Source organism: Solanum stenotomum, chromosome 9 (genome assembly GCF_019186545.1).
Source record: "Solanum stenotomum isolate F172 chromosome 9, ASM1918654v1, whole genome shotgun sequence".
In the NCBI taxonomy this organism is placed as follows: domain Eukaryota; kingdom Viridiplantae; phylum Streptophyta; class Magnoliopsida; order Solanales; family Solanaceae; genus Solanum; species Solanum stenotomum.
Genome location: NC_064290.1, coordinates 10,724,745 through 10,751,743, shown reverse-complemented (window position 1 = coordinate 10,751,743; position 26,999 = coordinate 10,724,745). Strand labels below are relative to the sequence as shown.

At 30.2% G+C, this 26,999-nt stretch overlaps 2 protein-coding genes across 2 annotated transcripts; both read right to left on the bottom strand.

Annotated features, from left to right (window-relative positions):
* Positions 1–276: 276 nt before the first annotated feature.
* On the bottom strand, positions 277–1,766 carry LOC125876306 (fasciclin-like arabinogalactan protein 2). The gene has a single exon (XM_049557453.1). The coding sequence runs from the start codon at positions 1,694–1,696 to the stop codon at positions 464–466; it is 1,233 nt and encodes a 410-aa protein (XP_049413410.1). The 5' UTR covers positions 1,697–1,766; the 3' UTR covers positions 277–463.
* A 17,198-nt stretch (positions 1,767–18,964) lies between these two features.
* LOC125877940 (uncharacterized) lies at positions 18,965–20,502 on the bottom strand. The gene has a single exon (XM_049559231.1). It carries the CDS (start codon positions 20,203–20,205, stop codon positions 19,279–19,281), a length of 927 nt encoding a protein of 308 aa, XP_049415188.1. The 5' UTR covers positions 20,206–20,502; the 3' UTR covers positions 18,965–19,278.
* Positions 20,503–26,999: the final 6,497 nt, after the last annotated feature.

Genomic DNA, 26,999 nt, shown 5'->3' with positions numbered 1-26,999 from the left:
TCATATACTCCTATTCTTTTCTTTATTTATCAAAAAGCAAAAAAAAAAGGAATTTCCTTCGCACCGACACATGAGATGTAGCCATTATTTCTACACTTTGTCATTTCACATCTATCGTCAAATCTCTTTATAATAACATTTTATCATTTTTTAGAATCAGAAATAAAAAAATTAGTATTAGATCGAATAAGTATCACAATTGAGTATTTGAGTGCTAACAAACAGAAGTCTTATTTACCAAATCTTCGATGATTAATCGAGTATTTATAAATTAAATTTGATAAAAAGATGCAATTTATTGTATTTTTTTTTTTCAAATACAAATTACAATGTGGATAAAAAGAAAAAGAAAAAATTGCACAATACAATCAAAATTAAATACCAAAAAACTCTTTCAAAAACATAAAAATAAAAAAAATGATATCTATGTGCAAGCCAAAATAACATTATGGTCCCATTATTATCAAATAATGGCAACACAAATAATGCTTATTACAACTGTAGCAAACAATCCACTATTCTTCACATTATTTGCCCAGTTCAAATTTGCAGAATCATCCGCCGGATCTTCATCGTCGTCCTGGCTGGGCTCCGGTGCATCGTCGTCTTCAACATCATCGGCTCCTCCCTTTTTGCTGCTCTTCTTCTTTTTCTTCGAACCTTTCGGAGCTGGAGCTGGTTCTTCAGCTACAGTACCTTTGAATAATTCTCTGGGGAGTAAAACTTTATCGACTTTGTAAACGGATAATGGCTCTTCGTCGTATAATGTACCGGAGATCGTTGCAGTTACGACTTTCGTTTCCAATTTCACATCGTCTCCGTCGTTTTGTACCGTGAAATCGTATTTTTTTTTACCTTCTGTAGCAAGAGTGTTCATTAATCCATTGTTGGATTTCAACATACCCATGGAATTATAAACAGGGATTCCATGGTATAGTAGTAATGAAGCCTGGCCGTCTTTTGTTAGGTTTTTGAATTTAGGCATGAAGGCGCTGATTACGCCGTCGGTGGGGCAGAACACTGTTAACCCACTCTGTACATTTTCTGCGAAGGTTTTGGCGACATCTGGGTGAGATTTTAACAGATCTGAAAATGATTTGCATCCCTGTTTCGACATTAATGTGGTGACGTTAAGGTCACTTGGAGCAGCTACCGGAGCTTCAGCAGCGGCGGAAGTGAGAATATGGCTGATTTGAATAACGGAGATGTTGTACGGCATTTCTACGACGGATTTAACGAAAGTAGCAGCGAAATGGCCGTCGTTGTCTTCATTTGCGAAACCTACTTTCCCACCTTTCATATTTGTGATATTGATGTACCCTGAAGTTCCCGGAGCTTCGCCGGTGGCCTGGAACATTGTGGCGGTGAGGGTACTTCCTTTAGTGATTTGATGGAGTTTCTTAGCGCCGAAGTAATCGGCGAATACGTGGAGAGAAAGGACGTTTTTGAGAGTGTAAGTAGGGAGGTGTTTTTCAAGGAGGACGTTCATGGCGGCATTGTCAATTGCGCAGACAGTGATGGTCTGTCGGCGGTTGATTTCTGCAGCTAAGTGTGTGACGGTTAGGTAATGGTTGAAGGTGGAGAATTCAGGGTGTTTTGCGAGGATCTTAGTAATGTTGTGGGCGTAAGTGGTGGTGGAGAGAAATAGGACGAGGAGGAGAGTGACGGAAAGTGGTACCGCCGGCGAGACCTTCATTTTTGCCGGCGAGAGGAGAGAGATGGAGATTTGTGTTTTGAAGAGAAGAAAGGAGATATAGTAGTGTTTCTATAGAGGGGTGTGTGTGTATATATATATGCAATGATATTGTATTTTTTTACTAATTAATATCTTAACGTTCAATTCAATATGCAAATCAACATTTGTCCATGAAATTTTAATGAATTATTAAGGCTTTAGTTTATATAAATTGGCAGAGGATCAAGGAGAGCTCGAGAAAGGGTCGCACTAATTTTTTTTTATTAATTTATAGGTCTCACTAAATTAGAAAACTTAACTCCTATTTTATGTTGGGTAATGTTAATATTTGCTCAGGTTGGAGTCATGATCGAACATGACACTTACATGATAAACTTAGTTATGAAATAAAGTAATATCTTTATTATCAACCATAACTTTTAAAATGATCATAAGCATTTTATCCTAAAACTCTAAAATTTCCATTCATTTATAAATGACATATAACATAATAAAAACTAATTTGTCTATTAGGGTGTTGAGTATGAATGAATATTTTGATGTGTTTGATATGTGAATAAGAATTTATATTTTTGAGGTGGGGTAGGGGTGTGGGATGGGGGCTATATGGTGAGTTAAACGTGAATATGAGGTATATTGAAGGGTGAGCGCACAAAACACAATCAATATGAAATGTCGCTTGTGAAACTTATTTTTTTACTTTCATGAGAGAAATTATTTTTTTCGTTTTTTAAGAAATTTGTTTTCCCACCAAACACACCATAAGTATTTGTAGGAATTGTTATCACTAATGCATTTTCATGTTATTTAAACTATCATCTTCAGTGACGGAGCCAGAATTTTCGTTAAAGGGTTAAAAAAAACATGTTAAATAGTATTGACAAATAAGTTGTACTAAATTTCAAGCTTAAACATTGGTAAATGTTACTAGCCGGATTTAAACCTGTGCGTCTACTAGTTTTTGAAACCCATAGCCATTGAACCGGCCCCAGGGGCGGCTCAACGTAATTAGGGGCCTAAAGCGAAATTTTAATTTGAGGCCTAAAATATAAACAAACTTCATATACATATTTATTCAAAATTTATTTTTCTTACACTATTTAAATGAAAATTATTAGTATTTAATATTATTTTTTCAGTTATTAGTTTTAAGTAAGATTTTATCAACTCAACATTGAAAAATATCCTCTCAGCGAAGCAATTATTATATGAATTGTTAACATAATTCTATAAGTAATAAGTTAGACAAATATTAAATAAAGATAAGAATTAGAACCATAGAATTTGACTCAAGAAGTTGATGACTTGGTATACCTCATTTTAATATGCTTCTAGAAATGCTTGAAACTAAAATTTAAAACGAAATAAAAAAGAATTTGTAATTCACTTTGTTCAACACTTTTCACTATTAATTCTTATTTTTAACAAAGGACAAAAATGTTAAAGTGGATAAAATAATATATTTTTTAAAAAAATATACTTTTTATCATAAATAATCAACTTTTTCTTTAAAATTTTTAACACATAATTTATTTTTGACAAAAATTTGAGGCCCTCGAAATTTTGGGGCCTAAGGCAAAAGCCTTATTTTCCCAACCATAGAGCCGGCCCTGACCGGCCCCTTACTTGTATTAAGGCATTTCAATATAAAATATATAGACATAAAATACAAATTTGATCCTATATACACAATATACTTTTACAGGGGTTCGGAAACTCCACGTAGATCAACCCTGATCATTCCTATAATTTTGTAATTACTTGTTGTTACAAGTCATATTTATCTTTTATCATATGGTATAAAATCATGTTTACCCTTTAAATATACACGTTNATAGCCATTGAACCGGCCGGCCGGCCGGCCCCTTACTTGTATTAAGGTATTTCAATATACAATATATAGACATAAAATACAAATTTGATCTTGTATACACAATATACTTTTACAGGGATTTGAAAACTCCACGTAGATCAACCCTGATCATTCCTATAATTTTGTAATTACTTGTTGTTACAAGTCATATTTATCTTTTATCATATGGTATAAAATCATGTTTACCCTTTAAATATACACGTTACATTAATCATTTTTTAAAAATAATCTAGTGCTAGAGGAAGTTCCTTTTTAACTTGATAAAACTTAAGTTGGGTAAAGTAGAAAGAAACAAACAAGAAATTTAAAAGAGAAAAAGGTGAATAGATTGGCCAATACTACTTTAGTATTCTTTTTGCTCCCCAACACGCCAACTCCAACCACTGTTTAAAAATCAACTTTTAAAATATTTGCAGTTTTCTTCTAATCACATTTGCTTAATTCCTCTAAACATTAATTTATACACTAATGAAGAGTATGTAATATCACACATCTTAATATAACTTAATTACTAACATTTTAAACTTCTTGTGAAGTCACACACCTTTATCTATGTTAGGTGTACTTATTGAAAATATAATATTGTGAGAATATATAGAAAATCTGAATTTTTTTAAAGTAAAATTGTACAGACTTGATCCAAAATGAACAATATTGATTAATTAAGAGTATTTTTAATTTAATTTACTTTACTCTAACAATAATTAATGTTAGAAATAATGATTCAATGAAACGACTATGAAAATATGATAGAGTTTTAGCCTAATTTTTGATTTATTATTGTTATCATGCTAAAAGTAACTTAGTGACGCACACGCATAAGAAGGTAGTTTTGGTGACCATTAATGCTTGGTCATGACTCATGTGGGTGACACACAATAAATCTCAAAAAATGACATGCAGGGTGTGACAATAAATCATGCATGTAGAACTTAATTCAAAAAGAAGATTTGTGGATCGAATATTTATGAGACATATGAAACTTAATTCAAATGGAAGATCAATAAGTGTGCGATTAAAAAATTGATTATTAATACTTAACTAATTAGTTGTATCCAGCTTCAAATTCCAATTGCATATTATATTATATAATATAGTTTAATTATCAACAGATGTAATGTCCTTATCATGCTATGTATACAAATGATCATCAAGTCAATTTTGATTAATTTTCTAAAGACATTTAGTCGTATCACACAAAACAAATACACCAAACAAATAATGAGTTTTATTCTAAGGTTAGGTAAAAGGGAATTCTCAAAGATTTCACAATTGATCCTACCACGTAAAATATATTCGTACGACAATAATTCAAGATTTAGAAAAATTGCTAAAAAACACAAAGCCAAAGTAAACCGACATAGCAAATAGCAAATACCAAACAAAATTAAAATGTTCAAAGTAAGTATCGAACACCAAATGAAATAAAAAAAATATTTGTGACTTTAGGATAATATCTTAGTAGTGTTGTGAAGTAAAGTGATTTTTAACTTTTCAAGGTGTGTATATCACTTAATTTGACTTAGTCACGTGGAGGAAAAGTTCATAAAAACTTAATAGACTCATATTTACAGCTCAAAATTCTTGATGCTAATTGGTGGAGTAAATTACATTCACATTATATTTTAAAATTTGAAAAGAAAAAAATTGTTAGTAGGTAATTAATTTGACTAAATATTATGTCTTTTATAACATTTAGAAGACAAGGTAGTACTTTCTTCTAAAAATAAAATAACCTTCATTAACATAAAGTTTAGTTAGGCAAAAAGATCAATAAATTGAACATTATAATTTGAAAACAAATTTTAAAAAGTATAATTTACATAAATTTCATAGTGTTAAGAGCTAATTATATTATTTCTCTGCTCTTGCAAATTACAAGAATCCCTTAAAATTTATGGATTTTGGATACATCACCTGACTTCCGAATACATCAGCAATCATCCAGATACATAGGGGAGGGATGTATCCGAGAGGGGAGGGATGTATCAGAGAGGGGATAGGACATTCGGATACATAGGAGAGGAATGTATCAGAGAGGGGAGTGATGTATTCGAGAGGAAAATGATGTATCAGAGAGGGGAAAGATGTATCCAAGTCCCGAGAGGGGGATAGAGGTGTATCAGCGAGAGGGAATTTTTGAATTTTTTTAAAAATATAGGGAAATTTAGACATTATGGTAAAATAAGATGTATATTTAGGTTTTTTTTTTCCTTTGTGGATATAACATAAATACCTGTCTTATGTTTTCCTTATTTTCAATATCCCCTTCTATTTCTAAAAATCTCTAAAATCCCTTATTTATTTAATGTATTCGAGCTACATATAAATGTATCCGAGTCAGTATTTAATGTATTCGAGCTACATATTATGTATCCGGTTTATTTTATAAAGTATGAGCTAGTTTTTAATGTATCCGAGCTAGTTTTTAATGTATCTGAGCTACATATTATGTATCCGGTTTATGTTATAATGTATCCGAGCTATATATTATGTATCCGGTTTGTGTTACTCTTTAAGGGATTAATGTAATTACAAACTAAAGAGGGATAGATTGTAATTTCATATTAAAACTATGTGATTCCTAAAAGTTAACCAAAATTCAATTGAACCAAGCATTTTCAATATAAAGCATAAAAAATATATGAAAAAAAAACTATATTTCATAAAATGCTAAATTGTGAATCTTTATTATTATATGTGTGATATATTCATCGATTAAAACCTTATATATATTAGTAAGCAAAACAAAATGAAAAAAGAAGAAGCATAAGTTAATTATCTCTAATGGTTTGTCGATGGAGTTAGTAGATATTGAAACCCTGACTTTTTCATATGTTTATTTTTTATTATTTTTTAATAATTAATAAAATAAATTTATGTTTAATTTTGCAAACTTGTTTGGAATGGCAGGATCAGAGAGTAGGTCCTCAAACACATGCAGGAGTTCCTATGTGATTTAAAGGATGTGTTCGGTACGAAAAAAAATATTTTTCTTAAAAAAAAGTTTTGTTATATTTTTTTACTTCTTTTCTTTTGCTCGATAGAAGATGGGTCAGTGAGGGGCGTGGCCGCGTGGGGGTAAGGAGGCTATGGGATGGTAGGGATGAGGGTTATGGGTTGAAGATGGAGTGCATTCGAGGATGAGAATGCACAATGAGAGTAGAATATCAGTAATAATAAAATTTGTTTTTTCTACTTTCATCAAAGAATTCATTTTACTTATTTTTTTAACGAACTTATTTTTCTCAATCCAAAATATTTTGACTAATCGAATATTAAAAAAAAATTGGGAGCTATACTAGTACTTTTCATGATGAGCAGGTAGGAGGGCCCCCTTATTTGTCCTCCTATATGGTTTCCAGACTGTCCTCACAACTCACTGTCCATAGGATTAATTAGAAATACTAACAAAGAACAAACTCATAATAGAGATGACAACAATAATAATAATGAAAAGAATAAAACAATAGTATAATTATTATTGTCATTTGATTGCTGCTAATAAAACGATCCAAAGACGTTGGATTATATAAAAGACAGTAATACATATTTTAACTTGATTTTACCTCAAATTTATATGTCATTCAACTTTAGGGGTATATAACTAGACACTTAAACTTGTATAAAATTAAACAAGTAGACACAGGCATCCTACCTAACATAATACACATAGAACGCCACACAGGATACAAATTGTCATATAGGACGTGTCGAGGACGAATATATGTATTTATTCATTTTTATACGAATTTAAGTATCTATTTATACACATCTAAAAGTAGAGGATATATATATCAGCTTTGAACCAAATTAATTATGCCTACATAAATTAATGTTTGAAAGGCAAATGAATTTGTAAGAGAAAGTAATAGTGAGTGTCGGTAGAGAGAAATCGAGGTAGGGACAGCCTTAATAAGCAGCAAAGAATATAATTAAATAAAAAAATTACAATTTGAAAATTTTAATTAGTTATTTCACATATCGTGAAACTTTTAAACTTAATATTGTGAACCAATATATTTTGTGGAATCAATTTCATCTCCAGAAAGTTAGAAAATTATTTTCTTTTTTGGTGATTTTTTATTATTTTTTTTCATATCAAACACACAAATATAATTTTCTAATAAAAGAGTCTCAATCACATTAAATACAGCAAGATAATCGTGTAAGAATAAAATTATGCTTTCTGGTTTGCACACTTTCTATCAGCAAATTATTTTAGCAATATTAATAACTTGGACCTTACATATTTTTTAAATAAGAAAATTACTTATATAAAGAAAAAAAAATCATTATCAACCCATATATCTTTATAGACCATTTAAATTTGTGTGTATAGCACCTGCATGAGTTTTTTTTTTTTTTAATAGTTGTGTTATTTCAATATAATTCACTTTATACCTGCATATATTTAAATCCGCCCCACTCTATCTCGCAAGTATCTAAATCCGGATTGCTCCACACGCATATCCGTAAATTAGCAAATCATGTCTGTTTCGTTTGGTAAGTGGTTATAGCATCATTTCTTCGTAGTCCATTATATTTAATGGAAATATATATTCATATAATAATATTCTTTGTCATAATAATGCACTGAATTATCAAATTAGTTGGTCAAAATTTGTAAACCTATTATGAATAATCTTAGAGATTTCATTTCTATAAAAATGGTTAATTATTGTGTTATAGAAAAGTAATTTTACAAAAAAATATGTTGTTATAAAGATGGTTGTTGTTGTTACAAGTAAGAAAAAAATTATAGACATAAAATATTAATACGAGAAACAAACTTGATTTTTGTAAGTAAGGTGATGTTAAGAATGTTGTTATAGAAAGGTATAATTTGTACTCCCTTGTCACATTTTATCTGATATATTTGTGAGCAACTTTCATATATAGCAAATATAAAAATCATATTTGTATGTTATAGCTATAGTTTGCATAATTGCGCTTCATAACAAACTTTATGTTTGCTATGGCTATTAATATGTATATTTCGCTATACATATACAAAAGAAGAAATTGTATAATCTGTTTCGGTATACATATACAAAAGAATCAATTGTATAATCTGTGTTTGTATAAAGCTAGAAAGAGAGAAAGACAAAAGAAAATTAGGCAAGGAAAGACCTGTATTTGTGTAATCATAAGTGTATAGGACGAAAATATATGTGTTTATATTTGTATATACAATTTTCTCTCACTTTATACAAACACAAATGCAATTTATACATTTGTGTTTGTATAAAGTGAGAGAGGCGACTGAGAGTAGCGAGCGAGATCTGAGAGAGTTGCAAGGGAGATCTGGGAGAGGGGAGTGAGTGGAATGAAAAGATATGTATATATACAATTTCCTTTCGCTTTATACAAACACAAACACATTTTATACATTTGTGTTTATATAAAGTGAAAGATGCGAGGAGAGACTGCCCAGCGAGAAACGAGAGTGGCGAGCGAGAAATTCAGGGAGAGAGGCGAAATGGCAACAGTTTGCTACGGGTTACAATTAAATCAGACTGTGGTTATAGCATTTAATTTGAATTAATAGTTTGATATTTTATACAATTTTCCCTATATATTTTTCTGGTAATCAATCCTAAAAAGAATGATATATTATAATATTTAAAAATAATTTAACTTTAATTTATTTTTTTTTCAACTTTCCTAAGATAATTTATATTTACTTTAATATCTATAACTTATTTTAAAATATATTTTTTTTTGGGAAAATTGTATGAAATAGCAAACTATTAATTTAAATTAAATGTTATAGCCATAGTTTATTTTAATTGTAATTCGCAGCAAAATCTCCTTTTTTTGCCATCTGATTTGGTATACAATTAGCCATTTTCGGTATACAATTAATCATTTTATACATTTCTGTATAAAATGTATAAAATGCGTTTGTGTTTGTATAAAGCGAGAGAAAAGTGTATATACAAATACAAATACATATATTTTTGTCCTATACACTTATAATTATACAAATACAAATCTTATTATACAAAATTACAATGTATAAATGAATTTATACAAAACTGAACAATTTGTATAAAATTGGATATTTGTAGCGAATTATACAAATCAAAAGCTCCATAGCAAACATAAAATTTGTTATGGAGCACAATCATGCAAACTATAGCTATAACATACAAATATGATTTTTATGTTTGCTACATTCGAAAGTTGCTCTTTTTTTTAACTAGAATATCTTAAATTTCATCAATCAAATTGCATCGACTTTGCCAGAATTTATTTCATTACATGTATCATTTTGGAGCACTTATTGAGTTAGTGATGAGAAGCTTGGGCTACTTGAAAAGCCCATATTAAATGAAACCCAGCCAGACCGGACGGCCCAATATTTCCTTGATCCTCCAGTGGAATTGGGCTGTACCGGTTCATTCCACTTTCGGGTGTAAGAACTTAATTAACAATATATGTATATACTTCTTTTTATTTATAAAGTTAGGTTTTTAATTACAAACATGACAAAATATTAAATTATCGTTTTTTAAATTTATATATTTATTTTCCGATTTATTTCTTTTTTTTTGGGGGGATAATGTGCTAAATTTATGGGATTGATAATTACTGTTTACTTTTTAGTTTCCAACCATAATTAAACTCTTTTATATTATTATTTTTTGCCTATATATATTGAATTTTTGATTTTTAAAAAAAATATATTACTATCCGGTTTATTTCTTTTTTTGGGGTTATGTGCTAAATTTATGGGATTGATAATTATTGTTTACTTTTTGGCTTTTCAATCATAATTATACTCTTTTATATTATTATTTTTTTGCTCATATATTGATTTATCTCTCTCTTGATTTTTTATTCAATCAAATCAAATTATTAATTGTAGCCTTCTCTCACCTCTTTAATATTGTTTTCATACAAATATCGTTTTCCTATATTATGACCAAATTAAATTATTATTTTTTATGAAATTTTGAAAGTCATCTACATTATATTTTTGACAAAATATATTAATTTGTTATGGTATGACTTAAATAGCCATTTGAATCTAGAAAGTTTAATAGATTTCGTACAACTTTGATGTTAAGTCTTACATAATATTATAAAAATCATAATTTTCATTGATTAAAATTTATAATTATTTCATAACCATTTACGTATATAAATTTGTGCATAAAAAGACAAGTTAATATTAAAAACATGCAAACAAGAATGTTATATCATTCAATACATCAATAATATGATTCATCGTACCAACATAAACCTAAAAGTTTCAACTGCATAATGTTTTAAGTAAAAAAAAAAAATCACTACTATTAAGCCTGATGCGCAAATTTGAGGCAAGTCTTCTTGTTATACTAAAAGTGACTTTCCTTCTCTTGCATTTTTCTTCGTTGAGTCCCCTCTTACGATCATTATTTGGTGTTCGCATCATATATCACTCCTTTAATATTGTAATCTACGTACTTGCCTGTTAGATTAAAAAATAATTAGCGAAATTATTAAATAAGTATTACATCTATAACATGATACAAATTAAAATATATAAGAAATTAAGCAATACATACATAATAAGAATGGTATTTTCACAGTAATCAAATTACACATATTAGTATATAGAATGCTTTTATCTATATAAAAATTGTAATCATGTTGGTATACAAAATGGTTTTACGAACGAAATTAGTTTTTTGATTTTTTTGTTGTTTGGGTATGAAGTATACCAACACAAAACAATAAATATTTTAACCAACTTAGTAATTATTCAAATTGTTGTCTATAAACATCCCAAAAGACACTATCAACTACACCCATATATGAACCCAAAAAGTATCACGAAAGTTGGTGTTTATATACGACATAAAATTCACGATTTATGATGTTTATTAAAAACATAATATACACTATCAATTACATCAAATCATCTACACCAAGTAAACTATCACTTACACCTAATATTCTACCAAAAATTATTAACGGAATTTAAAGTTTAGATACGAATTAAAATAGATCATCATTTTCACCAAATCATTTACCAAAAAGATATCAGTAATTTGTTGTCTATAAACAACCCAAAATACACTATCAACCATACCAATAGATGTACCCAAAAATTATCACGAACGTTATGGTTTATATACGAACTAAAATATAACAATTACATAAAAAAAATCAACGAATTCTGATTCTTATTACAAACATAATATACAATACCAACTACACCAAATGACCTACACCAACTAAACTATCAATTAGACCTAATATGTACCAAGAAACCCTACATATTAAAAAATATTAGCAATTTTGTTGTCTATATACAACCAAAAACACACTATCAAGCACACCAATAGATGTACCCATAATTTATCATGAAAGTTGTGGTTTATATACGAACTAAAATATAACAATTACACCAAAAAAAATCAACGAATTCGGGTTAGTATTAAAAATATAATATACCATACCAACACTAAATGACCTACACCAACTAAACTATTAAGTAGCAAAAAAACCCACATATTAAACCCCATCAAATACCAAAAAAAATAATCACAGATTTGATATTTAACAACAACGTAATATACACTATCAATTATACAACTCAACCCAAAAAATTGATTTTTTAGAGGAACGATCTTGAATGCACCATCATATTCAATCCTAATATAACAAGATTTCGAAGTAAAATTAAACTACTAAACACCTAATTTCGTTTTTAACACAAAAACACATAACAAGATTACAAGATGACGATCACAAAAAATATACTTGTCGCATCGTCTGTCGTGTTGAATTAGAATTGAAAAACTATTTGTATCCATAATTGAACAATCGAGCAATGGGGAGAAAGAGAGTTTTAGTTTTGTTTAAACACCTTTTTTTTATGAGAGAGAATATATAACCAATCTGAGTAAATGGTGGAACGTAAAAGAATTGGAGAAAATCAGGGAAAGGAAGGAAATTGTTGCTGATTATTTAAACGGTACTTTTAAAAAAAATTATTAATTCCTATTTTTGAAAAAAAACTATTGTTATTTTGTTAAAAAAATAAACTATTGCTATGTAGTGGTTATTAAGGTACTTAATTTGTATACTTAAATTTTTTACCCAAAATATTTTCTTATTTTTTTATGTTTATTTGGACAAAATTTTTGAAAACATTTTCTCTTATAATTAAGGAAAATGACTTCCATAATAGAAGTAAGGAAACAATGATATTCTATGTTTATTGTATTCTCCGCGCCATGCCCCCAACTCCCCACCACCTCTCATCTCTATTTTGCTACATTATATTATATATACAGAGGCGTATTTAGAGGGAGTTCCATGGGTTCATGTGAACCCATGCTCCCTTCTCTAGATCATATATAGTAGTGTTATATTTTTTAAAAAAATACTTAAATATAGATGTGTGAGCCCACATTCAAAGTATCTTATAAAAATACGATGATAATTGGGTGCACCTCTACTCTGTATTGTTTTTTGAGTAACACCTCTCCAAGTGGTTATCGGTAACACTTTTAACGTTTCAACTAATTTTTCCTTTATTTTTTTGCTTTAATCTTTCAAAGTTCAAGAGTGTTACATTGAAAATTCCCAAAAAAATATATAATTAAATCAAATGCGTATATTAAAATTTAAAACTAGTAATATTGTGTATTTTAGACTTGTAATTTTTAAAATTTAACGGTTCATATTAAATTTCTAAAGGTCAAACCGTTCAAATTTATATCTTAGATGCACTTTTTCGTAATAGTGCACCATCCTTCTGAAATCCTGGAGACGCCTTTGATTATATATAAACGCTCTTGAAATAATATTTGTTTGTTTACTTAACAAACATTAGAAAATAAGTAAGACTAACTTGTTTTTCAAGAAAAAATTCACTATAATGAAAATAGTTTTTAGCGGCAATAAATATGCACATTAATAAAGAGTGTTAAAATCGTTCACGGCAATAGTTAATTACCATTAGATTTAGTGTCGCTATAGACTTTATGGACATTCACAAAGAATGCTAATTGCCTCTAAGAAAATATATTTAATGGTCATCTTTGGTGCAATAATTTTCCATGGACTTTGCCTATTTCTGCACTTCGCCCATGTTTGTGACCCCAACCCCTAAATTGTTAAATTGTCACACTTTGTATTGCTCTTCCTTTCCCTGTTTAGCAGTCAATTTCCCTTCATTTTTTGCCTCAATGTTGTCATTAAGCTCTTTATTGATATGACCCTTCCCCAACCCTACTAACGTGTGATACTTTGTACACCAAACTGTCTTCTTTTTAAAATTATTAATATGGGTTTATGAGTTGGGGAAGCTTACAAAAACTGAGGCATTTTGCCATAATGTGTTAGAAGTCTCTATGACAGGACCTAATGACCAAAGATCACAAAGTATGGTTCAAGAATTGTGTCTTTAGTAAAAAAAATTCTATTTGAGACCAAATGTTGTCTCATTAGGGCTTGGTTTATATGTCTCCAAGTAGTTATATTGTGCTTCTCAATCTTATATCTGTCTTCACTAAGGTACCATCTAGCCAAGAAAAATAAAAAAATAAAGTTATTTTCAAATATTTTATAATCATTGACTTTAGGGTTTTATTTAGCTCATGCAAATTATCTAAAAAAAATATAGACATGTTAACTTTGACCTATTGTCAATGGTTAATGAAAAAATGAAATTCGAGTATACATCAATATCTATTACGAACAAAAGATAAAGGTCAAAATAAAAAAACTTTTGTGAAAATCAACCCATGGTCAATTTCGTAAAAAATCAAATAAATAGAAATTTTTATTTGCACCTCCTAAATAAACATCCAAATTGGACTAAGATATCAATTTTTCAAGAGGAACATCAATCAGTTTATGTATAATAAAGCATTTCAACATGATGTGACCTTGATCAAAACTTAGAAAAATGGAAAGGCTAACCACTTACCTACTCATCAAACATGATTCATGGGTCAATTACAATAGATTCTTGAAATACGGAAACGACAAGTCTATTAAAAAAGTTCAATAAGTAACAAGTTTTGTACAAATTTTATGTAATGACCCTAAAGGTCATTTTTGGAAATTTTCATAAAATGACCATTTTACCCCTCCCGAAAGTTGCCCCGAGTCCTAATTATTGTATTTTTGAAGTTGGTTTGAAGGAAAATTGATGAAAAGTTGAGTTTTTGGAAAGTTGAGTTTTTAAGAGTTAAAGTTTGGTTAAAAGTGCTATTTCGAGTCATTTGGAGTTTCGAGACTCGAATCGGATTTCCGTCGATTCCAGCAGTTTAAGAATGTCGAAACGGGTCTATAAGAATTTACGGAGTCGAATTTGGAGTTAAAACGAAGATTTGAGGTCCTAAGTTGCAAAAATTGTGAAATTTTGATCAAGAGTTGACTTTGGTCAACAAACGAGGTTCCGGTGCTCGAAATGGAATTCCGAGGGCACCGTTGGATTCAAGGGGTGATTCTAAGTCTAGAATGAGTCTTGGTTGAATTTTTAGAGGCCCCGAGTGCGTTTCGAGTTTTTGAGCCTAAAGTTAGTTTCTTGACGCCTTATCGGATACCGGGTCAAGGAGACCTCAAATCCAAATTCCGACGATTTCATTGAGTCTGAAATATCATTTTTGAGCTAGTAGCATATTTGGTTCGTGTTCGGGAAGTGCCAAATGAGTTTTGGGTGAGCTTTTAAGCTTCTTGGATACTTTGATACTATTTCAGCAGATTGTGACAACTAAATGGTTCATTATTAGTTTTAAAGGTCGAAAAATTATTCCGAAGGTTCTGAAATTTTGGGCATGAATTATAAGACTTATCTGCAAATTTTGGTGCTTTTTTGCTAACCCAAGATTGGACTTTTATCGCAAATAAGAAATAATTGTTTACCGAGTAGAAATGATATTTGACTGGGCAAACGAGAATGGAATTGAGCTCCGATTGAACGAACAGGTCCATATCATTATTTAAGACATTTACAAAAAAGAATCGGGTCATTTCACTATCGTATGAGGAAATTACGGCCTTTTTAGTGAAAGATTAACTGTTGTTTTTCTGGTGCATAACAGTCATGTACTGTTATAAAAATCTCAGACTGTGTTCATTTGGTATTTTGAGCATATCGGGAGTTCTAGAGATCGGAATGGAGTGATTCTTACGGGTTTCTTCTTGAATTAATATAAGGGTTAGTATTCAATCTTCAATTCGACATTTTCTCATAATTTCTTTATCTGTTTTTTTTTTCCTATCCGTAAATCTCTTGGAAAAAATTGGGGTTTTATCTATTTGGACTCCCTTTGTGATGAAAAAGGTATATTTACGATCCTTATGTTATGGGTAAACTGATTTTAACATAAAATTATTGATTCATCGATTATTTTCATCATATTAACCGCGTACAATTTGGACTTTCCCGGTAAAGTTAAAGTTTGATAAATTGAGAATTTCAAGGTCAATCTTAACTCCGTTTTTGATGAAATTTCATATTTGAACTTATCTAAGCATGGGTAAGATGTTTTTCAAGAGATATTTCATTTTCGAGTCGGGGTTTCGGATCAGAATATTTTAGGCTTCTTCAAGAACGTGGATTTTCCTTCAAATTGAGTTTGTGAATTGATTTCAACTCCGTTTTCAAATTGGTTTTCACCATTAGCTTCCAAATACTTTAAGGATCATTTTACATAAAAAATTTCCAGCTTTGGGTATCGTTTTCCGGTATGAGACTTTTGGACCGTTTTGCCCTTTTTCCCTAAATTTCTTGATTTTGGTGTCATTGGACTCGAATTGTGATTGTGAATAATTGTTTGAATAGATTATCGTGATCCGGATTATACTCGGAAAGGAAAGGCTCAAGTCAAGTAACTTTTGGAGTTCGTTTTAAGGCAAGTGGCTTCCAAACTTTGTAAAACTCTTAGACTACGCATGACTACTTTCCTAATTGTGTTGGGGAGTAATGGGGATTGAGGATGGGTTTTATTTGTTGATTGAAATTGTTGTAAATGAAAGATGGGGAATAAAACGAGCTAAATGTGTTATATGTGACTTGAATTTGTTGAATAAGTCATGTGATAACTGATATTGAGGGGATAGAAGAGCATGAGTAGGCTATGATTGATACAGACATTGATGTTGAGACAGATGATGTGTAATACTATGATGTGGTCGTGATATGGTTGTGATTGAGACAGGTGATGTGTAATACTATGATGTGGTCGTGATATGGTTGTGATTGAGACAGGTGATGTGTAATACTATGATGTGGTCGTGATATGGTTGTGATTGAGACAGATGATGTGTAATACTATGATGTGGTCGTGATATGGTTGTGATTGAGACAGGTGATGTGTAATACTATGATGTGGTCGTGATATGGTTGTGATTGAGACAGGTGATGTGTAATACTATGATGTGGTCGTGATATGGTTGTGATTGAGACAGGTGATGTGTAATACTATGATGTGGTCGTGATATGGTTGTGATTGAGACAGGTGATGTGTAATACTATGATGTGGTCGTGATATGGTTGTGATTGAGACAGGTGATGTGTAATACTATGATGTGGTCGTGATATGGTTGTGATTGAGACAGATGATGTGTAATACTATGATGTGATCGTGATATGATTGTGATTGATGACATGTGCATATTCATTATTCATCCCATGTGTGAACTATCTGTTGCATGAGTTCTGAGACACTGATATGAGGATGGATGGATATGAGACACAGTTGAGACTAGCTCCGGCTAGAGATATATGAGATGGACTAGCTCCGGCTAGCGATTTGGATGCCGATGGGATCTGGTTCCGGCGGTGATACATGGTCCATGTGTGGCCCCCATGGGTTCTGATTTGAGTATTCAGCGCGGACTGATTACGTCAACAGATGTGTATCGTAGGACAGACATGCATCACGACTACATGACATCATTATTGCATTTTGCATCGCATTTGCCTTATCTTTGTCTGTGATGTGTGGATTGTATCGGTTTACCCTTCTTATGTGGAATTTGATCTACTTGCTCTTATTTGTTGATCTGAGGTTGATGAGGATATACTGTTGGTTCTGGCTGTTGAATATGATCTGTTTAGTATAGGTTGGTTGGTTTGCTGCTAGATTGAAGTTTCGGTGGTTCGGTTGGGATTGAAAGGAGTTGTTTGTAGCTGCTAGTTTTGCTTAGTTTAGAGTTACTTGCGAGTACCTGTGGTTTTCGGTACTCACCCTTGCTTCTACACAATTGTGTAGGTTGACAGCTCTCTCTCAGATTCGGCTTAGTATTTTCTTTAGCAGATTGAGCTTCGGGACATACTCGAGAGGTAGCGGTTCATTCCAGACGTGCCCTTGAGTTATCTTTACTTTCAGTTTTGTTCTATTCGAGAACTATACTTTGATACTTGTATATTTTTATTCGAATCCTGTATTTAGAGGTTTGTACATGTGACAACCAAATTCTGGGTAGTGTTGAGTCTTAATTAAAGTCTTCCGCTTATTTATTATCTTTTATTCTCGTATTTCTACTTCTTTATCGTTGTGGTTGGGTTAGGCTGACGTGTCCGGTGGGAAATGGACACGTGCCATCACATCCGGCTTTGGGGTGTGACATTTTATTTCCAGAAAATCTGAATTGGAGCCTATTTGGATTGACTTAAAAGTTGATCAAATCTACTTTTAACTTTTAAGTTATTTTTAACTTTTGAGAGTATTTGACAAAGTTAAAAATAACTTAAAATTAATTTAAAATGATTTTTTAAAAAAAGTTAAAAACCAAAAGTAGGACTGTCCCTACTTTTTATTTTTTGACTGTCATTTAGAATTTTATTTTTTTATTTTTTGACTTAAAAGTTACTTCCTCTATCCATTTTTAATTGCCATGTTACACTTTTTAAAAGTTATTAAATTATATTAGTTCGATATTTTTTTAAAAAAAAATAGATATTCAAAAACCATACAAAAAGTACTATAAATTCCATTTTTTTGCATGTAAATATGATGAAAAAATACATCATAAAATGTTGGTCAAATTTATTATTATTTGACTCTAAAAAAAAAATAACAATTAAAAGTGAACGACTATAGTACATTTTTTAAGTCTATCCAAACGGGCTTTTAGTTAACACTCCTTGGTGTATCTGAAATGTTTAAAATGAAAATCAAGAAAATGTTACAACAGGATCAGTACACTGTACATGTGATATAGATCGTAAGATTAAGATATGATTCAACAAATGGAATACTAAGATAAGGCCAAAGACAGCAAAAAGAAGATTAAGACATAAAGAAATGCAAATAGAATAATCTTATTTATTTATTTGCCTAGGAACATGATCTTTTAAACTTTTAATAACACTTTAATGTACATTAAGAGAAAACAATTTATTTTTATTATTATTTTTTTTTATTTTTTTTTTAAGAGAAAACAATTATGATTGGTATCCAAAGTCTCTTTTCATTGGGCAAATTCAATGTATTAGCAAGCACAAACTTCACTGTTCACAACCAAAGAAAATGTAATTTGGCTAGCACAAAATCGATCAAGGATAAAAAAAACTTAGAAACTTTCCCGCTTCCTAACATAGATGATTTCGTATTCAGGAATTCAAATTCGAAATCTCTTGGTTAAAAATGAAAGATTACTCATCGCTCCACCACAACTCTGATTGGTAACTTGATAAAAACAAATTAGTATTAGACAAGTAGACATCAAGAAAATTTAAAATATAGACACTTTATGCTGAAATCTCAAATCCTGAACATTTGATGGATCCCATGGATATGTCAATCTCTATCAAATTGTCTTCTTCATAGACATCACTTATATCTGCCAAGAAATCCATTAAGCAATGTTGTTGAAAGATGGATTTTGGTACTAAATCTGCAAATACTACCTTTTGGTGTTGTTGATGAAAAGATGATAATTTGGGACTATCTTTTACAAATTGACCACTTGGAAGTGCTATTTCAATAAGGCTTTCTTCATCAGAAATTGAACCATCTGAGCATAGTGGACTCTGTTCTAACTCACCAGAGAATGGCCACTCAATATCTGAATCTTCACTTGAAGATAAGGGGCCACCAAGACTCTCACTTTCTGAAAATAAATCATGAATTTGAGTCGCCCCATTTTCAATTCTTGGATTTTGGACTGATGAAATTTGCTCAACTTGTTTAAAGTTAACATTTTGAGCAACCCCATTTTCAATTCTTGGATTTTGGACTAAAAAAACTTGCTCAACTTGACCAAAGTTGCCATTTTGAGACACCCCTTTTTCAATTCTTGGATTATGGACTGATAAAACTTCTTCAACTTGTTTTTCAATTCTTGGATTTTGGACTGATAAAACTTCTTCAACTTGTTTAAAGATCGCATTTTGAGCCACCCCTTTTTCAATTCTTGGATTTTGGAGTGATAAAACTTCCTCAACATGTCCAAAGTTACCATTTTGAGGTTCTTCTTCTTGGACTGATGATTTCTTGAGGATTTTATGTTTTTGTTTTGAGAATGTGAAAGCTATGGTAGATACAACCAAAACTGAAGTTGTGATGGAAATAGAAACAACCCCATGACCTGAAAAACTGGCAAATAACAAGTATGGTGGAACCAGAACTGCAATCCATGGTATTGAGCTTCTGAGAAGAGACATAGATGAAGACATTTGATTTGGGGTTTTTTTTCAAGATTTTGCAAAAGAAATAAGAGGAACAAAAAGGGCAAAAAAGAGGAAAGTTATACCCAATCAGGTAGCACCTGAAAAAGTTAAATGTTGGATAAAGAAAAGGGAAAAAAATGGGAACTTTGTTGAATGTACTGATGAACAATCAATAAGATGATTGACACTTGCAATCTTGATTTAAGAGTGTATAAGAAAGTGTCAAACAATACATTTTCAAGATTCAGAAAAGCAAATATAGCACTTAACTAGCTTGAGTCAAGTGCATACAAAAACTTGGTAAAGTAGACAGCAAGTGAAGTACACTAAACTGCCAAAAGAAGGAGCTAAAAATTGGAAGAAAACAAGTGGTTTAGTAGGTTTTAAATAATGAGATTAAGAATTTCAAACAAGAATTAAATTGATGTGCTGTTTCCTCTTCATAGACTCACATAGAAAAATGTATTTTTTTTGTTTTTCTAAACATTAATCTAGTGGTCTTCCTCTGTCACTGATTCTCTTGAAATCCTAAAACCCCTCTACTGTTTCAACACTTTGAAGTATGAGAAAGCCATGTGCTGACCTCTGAGCTTACCACATGGCATTTACACCTCCAATTTCCATAACACAAAAAACAAACCCCTTAAGTACTAAAAGAAATGGTTATTCTATTCTATGATTCAAAAAAAACTTTGTAACTCCAAGAAAACCATTATCACAGCAAATACCTGAAAGTTTGCTTTGAAGATTCAGATGGATAAACTTAATAAAAAGCAGCAACCTTTTTTTTGTTATTCAACTAAAGAACCTTCTTTTTTCACTTATTTGTGGCATTGGCTGAGTTTAAGTACCACCAATTACTCTTTTTTGCCCTCTTTCTTTCTGCAACTGTAACTTGACTTATAAGCTAGTCAGAATCTGGCTTTCCCAGCTAGGTAGATTCAATGCAATAAAAATAATTTTTAGCGGTAATAAATAGATACATTAATAAATAGTGCTAAAATCTTTATCGACATTAGTTAAGTGTCATTAGATCCAATGTCGCTAAAGTCTTAAGGGACATATACAAAGAATGCTAATTGCCGTTAAAAATACATATTTAGCGGCAATTGCTAATTAATTGCCACTAAAGATCATTTTTGATGTAGTGATTGTCCCTCCGTCTCATGTTATATGAGTTAGTTTGATTTAGTATGGAGTTTAAGAAAGAAATAAAACTTTTGAAATTTGTGTTCGAAAATAAGTGATAAGTATTTATTTGTGTAACTATAAATCATTATATCAATGATAAAATATATATTTTAAAATTAAATTATTACTTAATATAGAAATGTGACATCCCTTTTGAAACTGACTAAAAAAAAGTAAGTCATATAAAATGGATCATGAGAGTACTAAAAGCCTATTTGGATTGACTTAAAAGTTGACCAAACCTACTTTTAAGTTATTTTTAGGCATTTCAAAGTCTGACAAGATTAATAACTTAAAATGAATTTGAAAACAAGGATACATTTTATTTTTAGAGTTAAAAATTATTTAAGTTTAACTTTTTTTTAATTTAAAACCTATTTTTTAAGTTGATCTAAACGGACTCTAACCAAGGAGCTGACAAAATTTTGGTCAAAATTTCAAGTAACTTTTCCTTGGTGCCATCAATAGGATAGGAGTACTTTACAATGACCAAGACTTGTCAGGAACCAAAGTGATGCTGAATTGGGCATATAGAAACAATTTAACCAGAATTGTTTATCTAGTAATAACAAAAAAATAAAGATGATACTATAGTCTTTAAGTATATTTTTTGTAGCCTTTTTGAAATAATTTATCTAATGGGAAAGAGTTGTTTTTTTATAGTCTAGTTAGGTAGGGAAATAGTAGGAAATGATAGGAAGGTAGATGAAAATTCAAAAACTTTAGTGCCTGCCCTTTCTTTAAATCTTCTTCAACTGCATTTTTTTTTCCAGTTACATTATTTTATGTTGGGGAAAGGGTTAAATATATCCTTTAATCTGTGTGATTTAGAACAGATATATTCTTTGATTAAGAAAATAGTGTATATATATACTTGGAGTCTTGCTAATGATGTATATATACTTCGCTGTTTAACAAATGGTGATTTTTTAAATATACGAATGTGATAAAGGGCATGTATGAGGAGTCTTTAAATTTATTTTAGCATGATTTAGTTCTTTTAAATTATGATAATTTTCATTATGACTTGTTAATTTGCAATATTTGTTTTACACGATTTCATTATTATTATTTTGTTGTTGGATATTTTAGTGTCATTATTCATATCAAATTTTGTGTTATTTTCTTAAGAAACACCTTAGATAGTTGTATTTTGATAGGACTAAAGATATATTTGAAGTACAAGTAAATTATATGTTTGTATGAATACTTTACCGGAAAAACCAAAAAAACCCGAAAATCTGAAAAAATTCGAGGTTGAAAAATCCGAGTTTTATTGGTTTGGTTTGGTTTATAGATTTAAAATCCGATACAAATGGTTTGATTTGATATTTGAAAAATCTGAATCAATCCGGTCATGTACACCCCTGCTTCATAGGATTAGTCAAATTATTGAGAATGAAGAGGTGCTAACGAGGTGTTAATTATGTGATACATAGAAGGATAAGTTATACACAATAATTATAACATACTGTTATACGATAGTGAATGTTGAGTTATTAAAGTCCAACATATCCAAAAGATGAGTATTGCATTAATGCACATGCTAAAATTGATATGCGATCAAAAAGTAATATTAGGTAATAAATTGTTTGGAATTGTTGTTGTTGGATAAACAATGGGATGAATTAGTGCTTTCCTGATGAAATTGATTAATGTTGATTCCCCATTAATCTAATCTTTTTTTATACAAAGGGGTTCTCAACTTTCTTGTAGACCATCATATAGACATAAAAAGATTGCAAATTAACCAAGAATGCATCATTCTTCTAATAATAATAATGACCTAATTGCTTTTTCTCTTTTGGTTTGTGCCTTTAATGATGGCTTTTTGCATGCTTTTAACATGTGGGACATTGTAATTTAGAATTTCTCCACCTACAAGCAATTTGACTCTCCCATCATCCAAGCACCAACTTGTTAATTTAATTTAGAGAAAAAAAGAATACAGTACATTTTATTTTCCTATTCCAAGGTCCATTATTGATAATAGGGTTATTCTTTTGTTACCTAAAAAAGGCAATATGGCTTGCCCAAATTATAACTCATTTCTAATTAAAATGGAAAATATACCTACTACTTTTTTTTGGTTTTCAACGTGATGTTCGGTACTTATATTGAAGCCCGATTAAAATTGGATTCGCGTCGTAACGTCTCACATTAGTGGTAAAGCTCTCCTTAATAAAGACGATTTCATGCCTCAAACTCGAACCTCTGATTAAGAATGAAGGAGTATTTACCACTCCACCACAATCATTATTGGTATGCCTAATATGTATTCCGTCTGCATTGGCTATCATACGAAGGAGAAAAAGATTTAAGCATTAATTCAACTCTTAGTAGGTGTTTGTACATATATAAAAGTTTAAATATAAACACCTTTTTAATGTGTCTATGTTATTCTAATACAATTAAACAATAACAATAATTATATCTCAATTCCAAATAAATTAGGATCAATTATAGGAAGCTTTTATTGTTGATTATGTCCCTCGATCAATTTAATATCATAAAAACTTTTAGCTTTAATTAAAAGTGAGAAATTTTACTGGATAAGGCACAAAAATCTCTATGAATTGTGATCAAATTGTCAATTATGTAAGAGTTCTATTATCCTCCTAAATATGATTTACATATCTAAATTATACGAGGATCCTATTACTCCTTCCCTTATGCGAGAGTCCTTTGAACTTAATTGTCGATTTTTATATATTAAACATGTCGTGTCTATTAAGATAATAATGTTGTTGCATAGTTAAAGTGCACTTTTGCACTAATTTTTGTATCTATGAAGTTGCATCACTCATTTTTAACATCTATAAAATTATTCTTCATATTTTCCACATGTTTTCTTTATTTATGAAGTTATCATATTTTAAAGTTGATATTTTGCACAAATTTTCTTCATTTATTCGGTGTCTTAAACTTGTAAATTACTATTTTTTTTTAAAATTATTTTTTTTTTACGCAAATTTAAATTTGTCTGACCTTAGTAGATACTACTTATTATCAAATTAAAGATCAAGTAAATTGCAGATAACCCTCCAAAAGTCGTAGGAAAACCAAACTTGATTAAAAATTCAAACAATACAAATTTAAATTAATCGAATCCAGAAATATCGGTCATTGTAATCTTAGTCCTCCAAAAGTCGTTGCTAAAACAGTAAAACTTGAAAAAAAAAATGAAGCCACATGTCAACAAATTGCAAGTGCTACATGTCGCAAATCGAAAGGAAATTCACATGAAGTGTGAACTCTTTTGCACAAGATTAAGACTACAACATTCTTAAAAGAGTCTTAAATAACATTATTTACTCTTCTAATTGTCTTGGAGAAAGTAACTTAGACAAAAATAACCGACCACTATTTGGGATTTGTAGTGTTGCTTAATTACTGATTTAGGTTGTCAAAACATGGATTAAGGAGAATATGAGGGGACCATGTCTTAATCTTTGTGAATTTTTCTCATTGTAAAATGGTAATTATGTGGAGAAAAGCATAGTCTATACTTGGAACACAGAGCTAATTGATTTTGTCATACATTTCTCTTTAATATAATTCCACTTTCGTTTCAATTTATATGACAAATTTTACTTAGACATAAAATATAGTGGAGAAAGAATTACTTTTAAAATATGTAGTGTAAATCAGACTAGACATTTGTATAGAAAGATAAAATACAAAATTTAAAGTTAAGTTCTTGCTTAGGTCCGAATGGAGCAAGTCTAATTTGTCTTTTCGAAACTGTTGTCATAATGAATTCTTCTATTTGAAAAGAACTCTTTAATATAAGAAAGTATATATAGATACTACCCACTCTGTATTCGAGATATGTTTAGAAATTGATTCTTAAGTAATATATTCTATGTCTCAATTTATGTAATGTTATTTAACATGACACGAAATTTAAAAGGAAAAAAAAAAAGAGAAAAACTACACAATTCAGCCACCATAAGCTTGAGGGGTCAAAAAAAGAAATCAAATATACCAATATATCCCACTTCATTTGGTGACCTAAGGTACTTATTATTTTTCACCAAAATAAAAAAAAATGTGAACTTCATTACACCATACAATCAATTCGAGTCATCATGAACTACAATAAGCCAAAGGATGATTGTTTGGCTTTAATATTTTCTATCACAAAGAAACTCATAGATTAGGAGGATGACCTTTTCTTGATATATGTCTAAAGGCATGATTTGTATAACATTATATCCGACACTACAAAAAATAATCGTAATGAGCTATGAACTTCATCGTTAATTCTAGTTTTTTATTTTCCTATTCCAAGGTCCACAAGATTAGTCTTGTTAGTTTTTGCCAACAAGTATTTGGGCTGAAAACACATTGTAAGGCCCAGATATATACTTGATGTTGAGAAAAGGGGCCATGTAATAATAACCATAACAACATACTTAATTTCCACTTTAATTATTACATTAAAATTACTAAATTATTTTTTCTAGCAACAAAAAATCATTTAATTTTATTTAAGTATCATAAAAGTAACTAAAATATTTCTTATAACCAAAAAGTCACTCAATTTCGTCAAACAAAAACTAAAAGCGGTATATACAAGTAAACTTTAAATTAAACCTGGAATTCAATAGATGTCCCCCTATATATATTACAAAAAAAAAAGTATGTGTTGGCTTCATTTCACCACCAAAAAAGACTGAGAATTTGATGTTTCTTCTTTGGTTTAATTACTCACATGTAATTGCTTCTTATCTAGGCTTCCCACCTAAAACATGAGCTCACATAAATAACCATCTACTTAACCGCTCAAACTAAAAATAATTTGTGGATATATAATATATATGTATAGATTATACATAACATGTATATAACCATGTATACTTAGTGTAGAATTTATGCATATCAACTATAAAAAAGTAAGTTATAAATTCGATCGGCTATAATTTACACGTTGCCCAATCTATATATTCAACTACTAGCCAACAAACAAATAAAAGCTTATCATATAGGATAAAGTATATTTCCTTAGCACAAAATGGTCCAACCTAATAAAAACAAAGGAAAAAAAAGCTATAGTTAGAAAATTCTTGTTCCCTTCTTTACATTATAAAGAATCCTATTCAATAAAGCACTACAAATAAGCGTTCATCAAAGACCCTTTTCACCTTTGCATATTAAAGAAAGATTCCAAGTAAATAATGCTCAACAAAACTCTCTATGCATGAATTTTAAGTAAATAACAATAAAAAACAGAAGTGTCCAAAAGATTACTTTGGGCTTGTGTAGATAAAGACTTTGGAAGTAGCCCAAGGGAGCTAGTTGGACTTTGAGTTGGTCCATTGCAACATGCAAGTTATAAATACCCGAAACTATCATAAACGGTATCTAAATACCTTCTGTTATATTTTTAGGACATTAATGACCTTACCATCGAATTTTTGGATTGTATATATCCTTTGGACTAACGGAGGGACACGTGTCTTGATCTTAAAGACCTACCCGAAATTCATTTGATTTGCTGTTGTTGTTGAGTGAAAAGACTGAGGTGTCTTGTTTCAACTGTCATAGAAATAGACCTAGGCAAAGATTAAAGTGCTCAATTTAGTTTTTTTTAGAGCATTTTAATT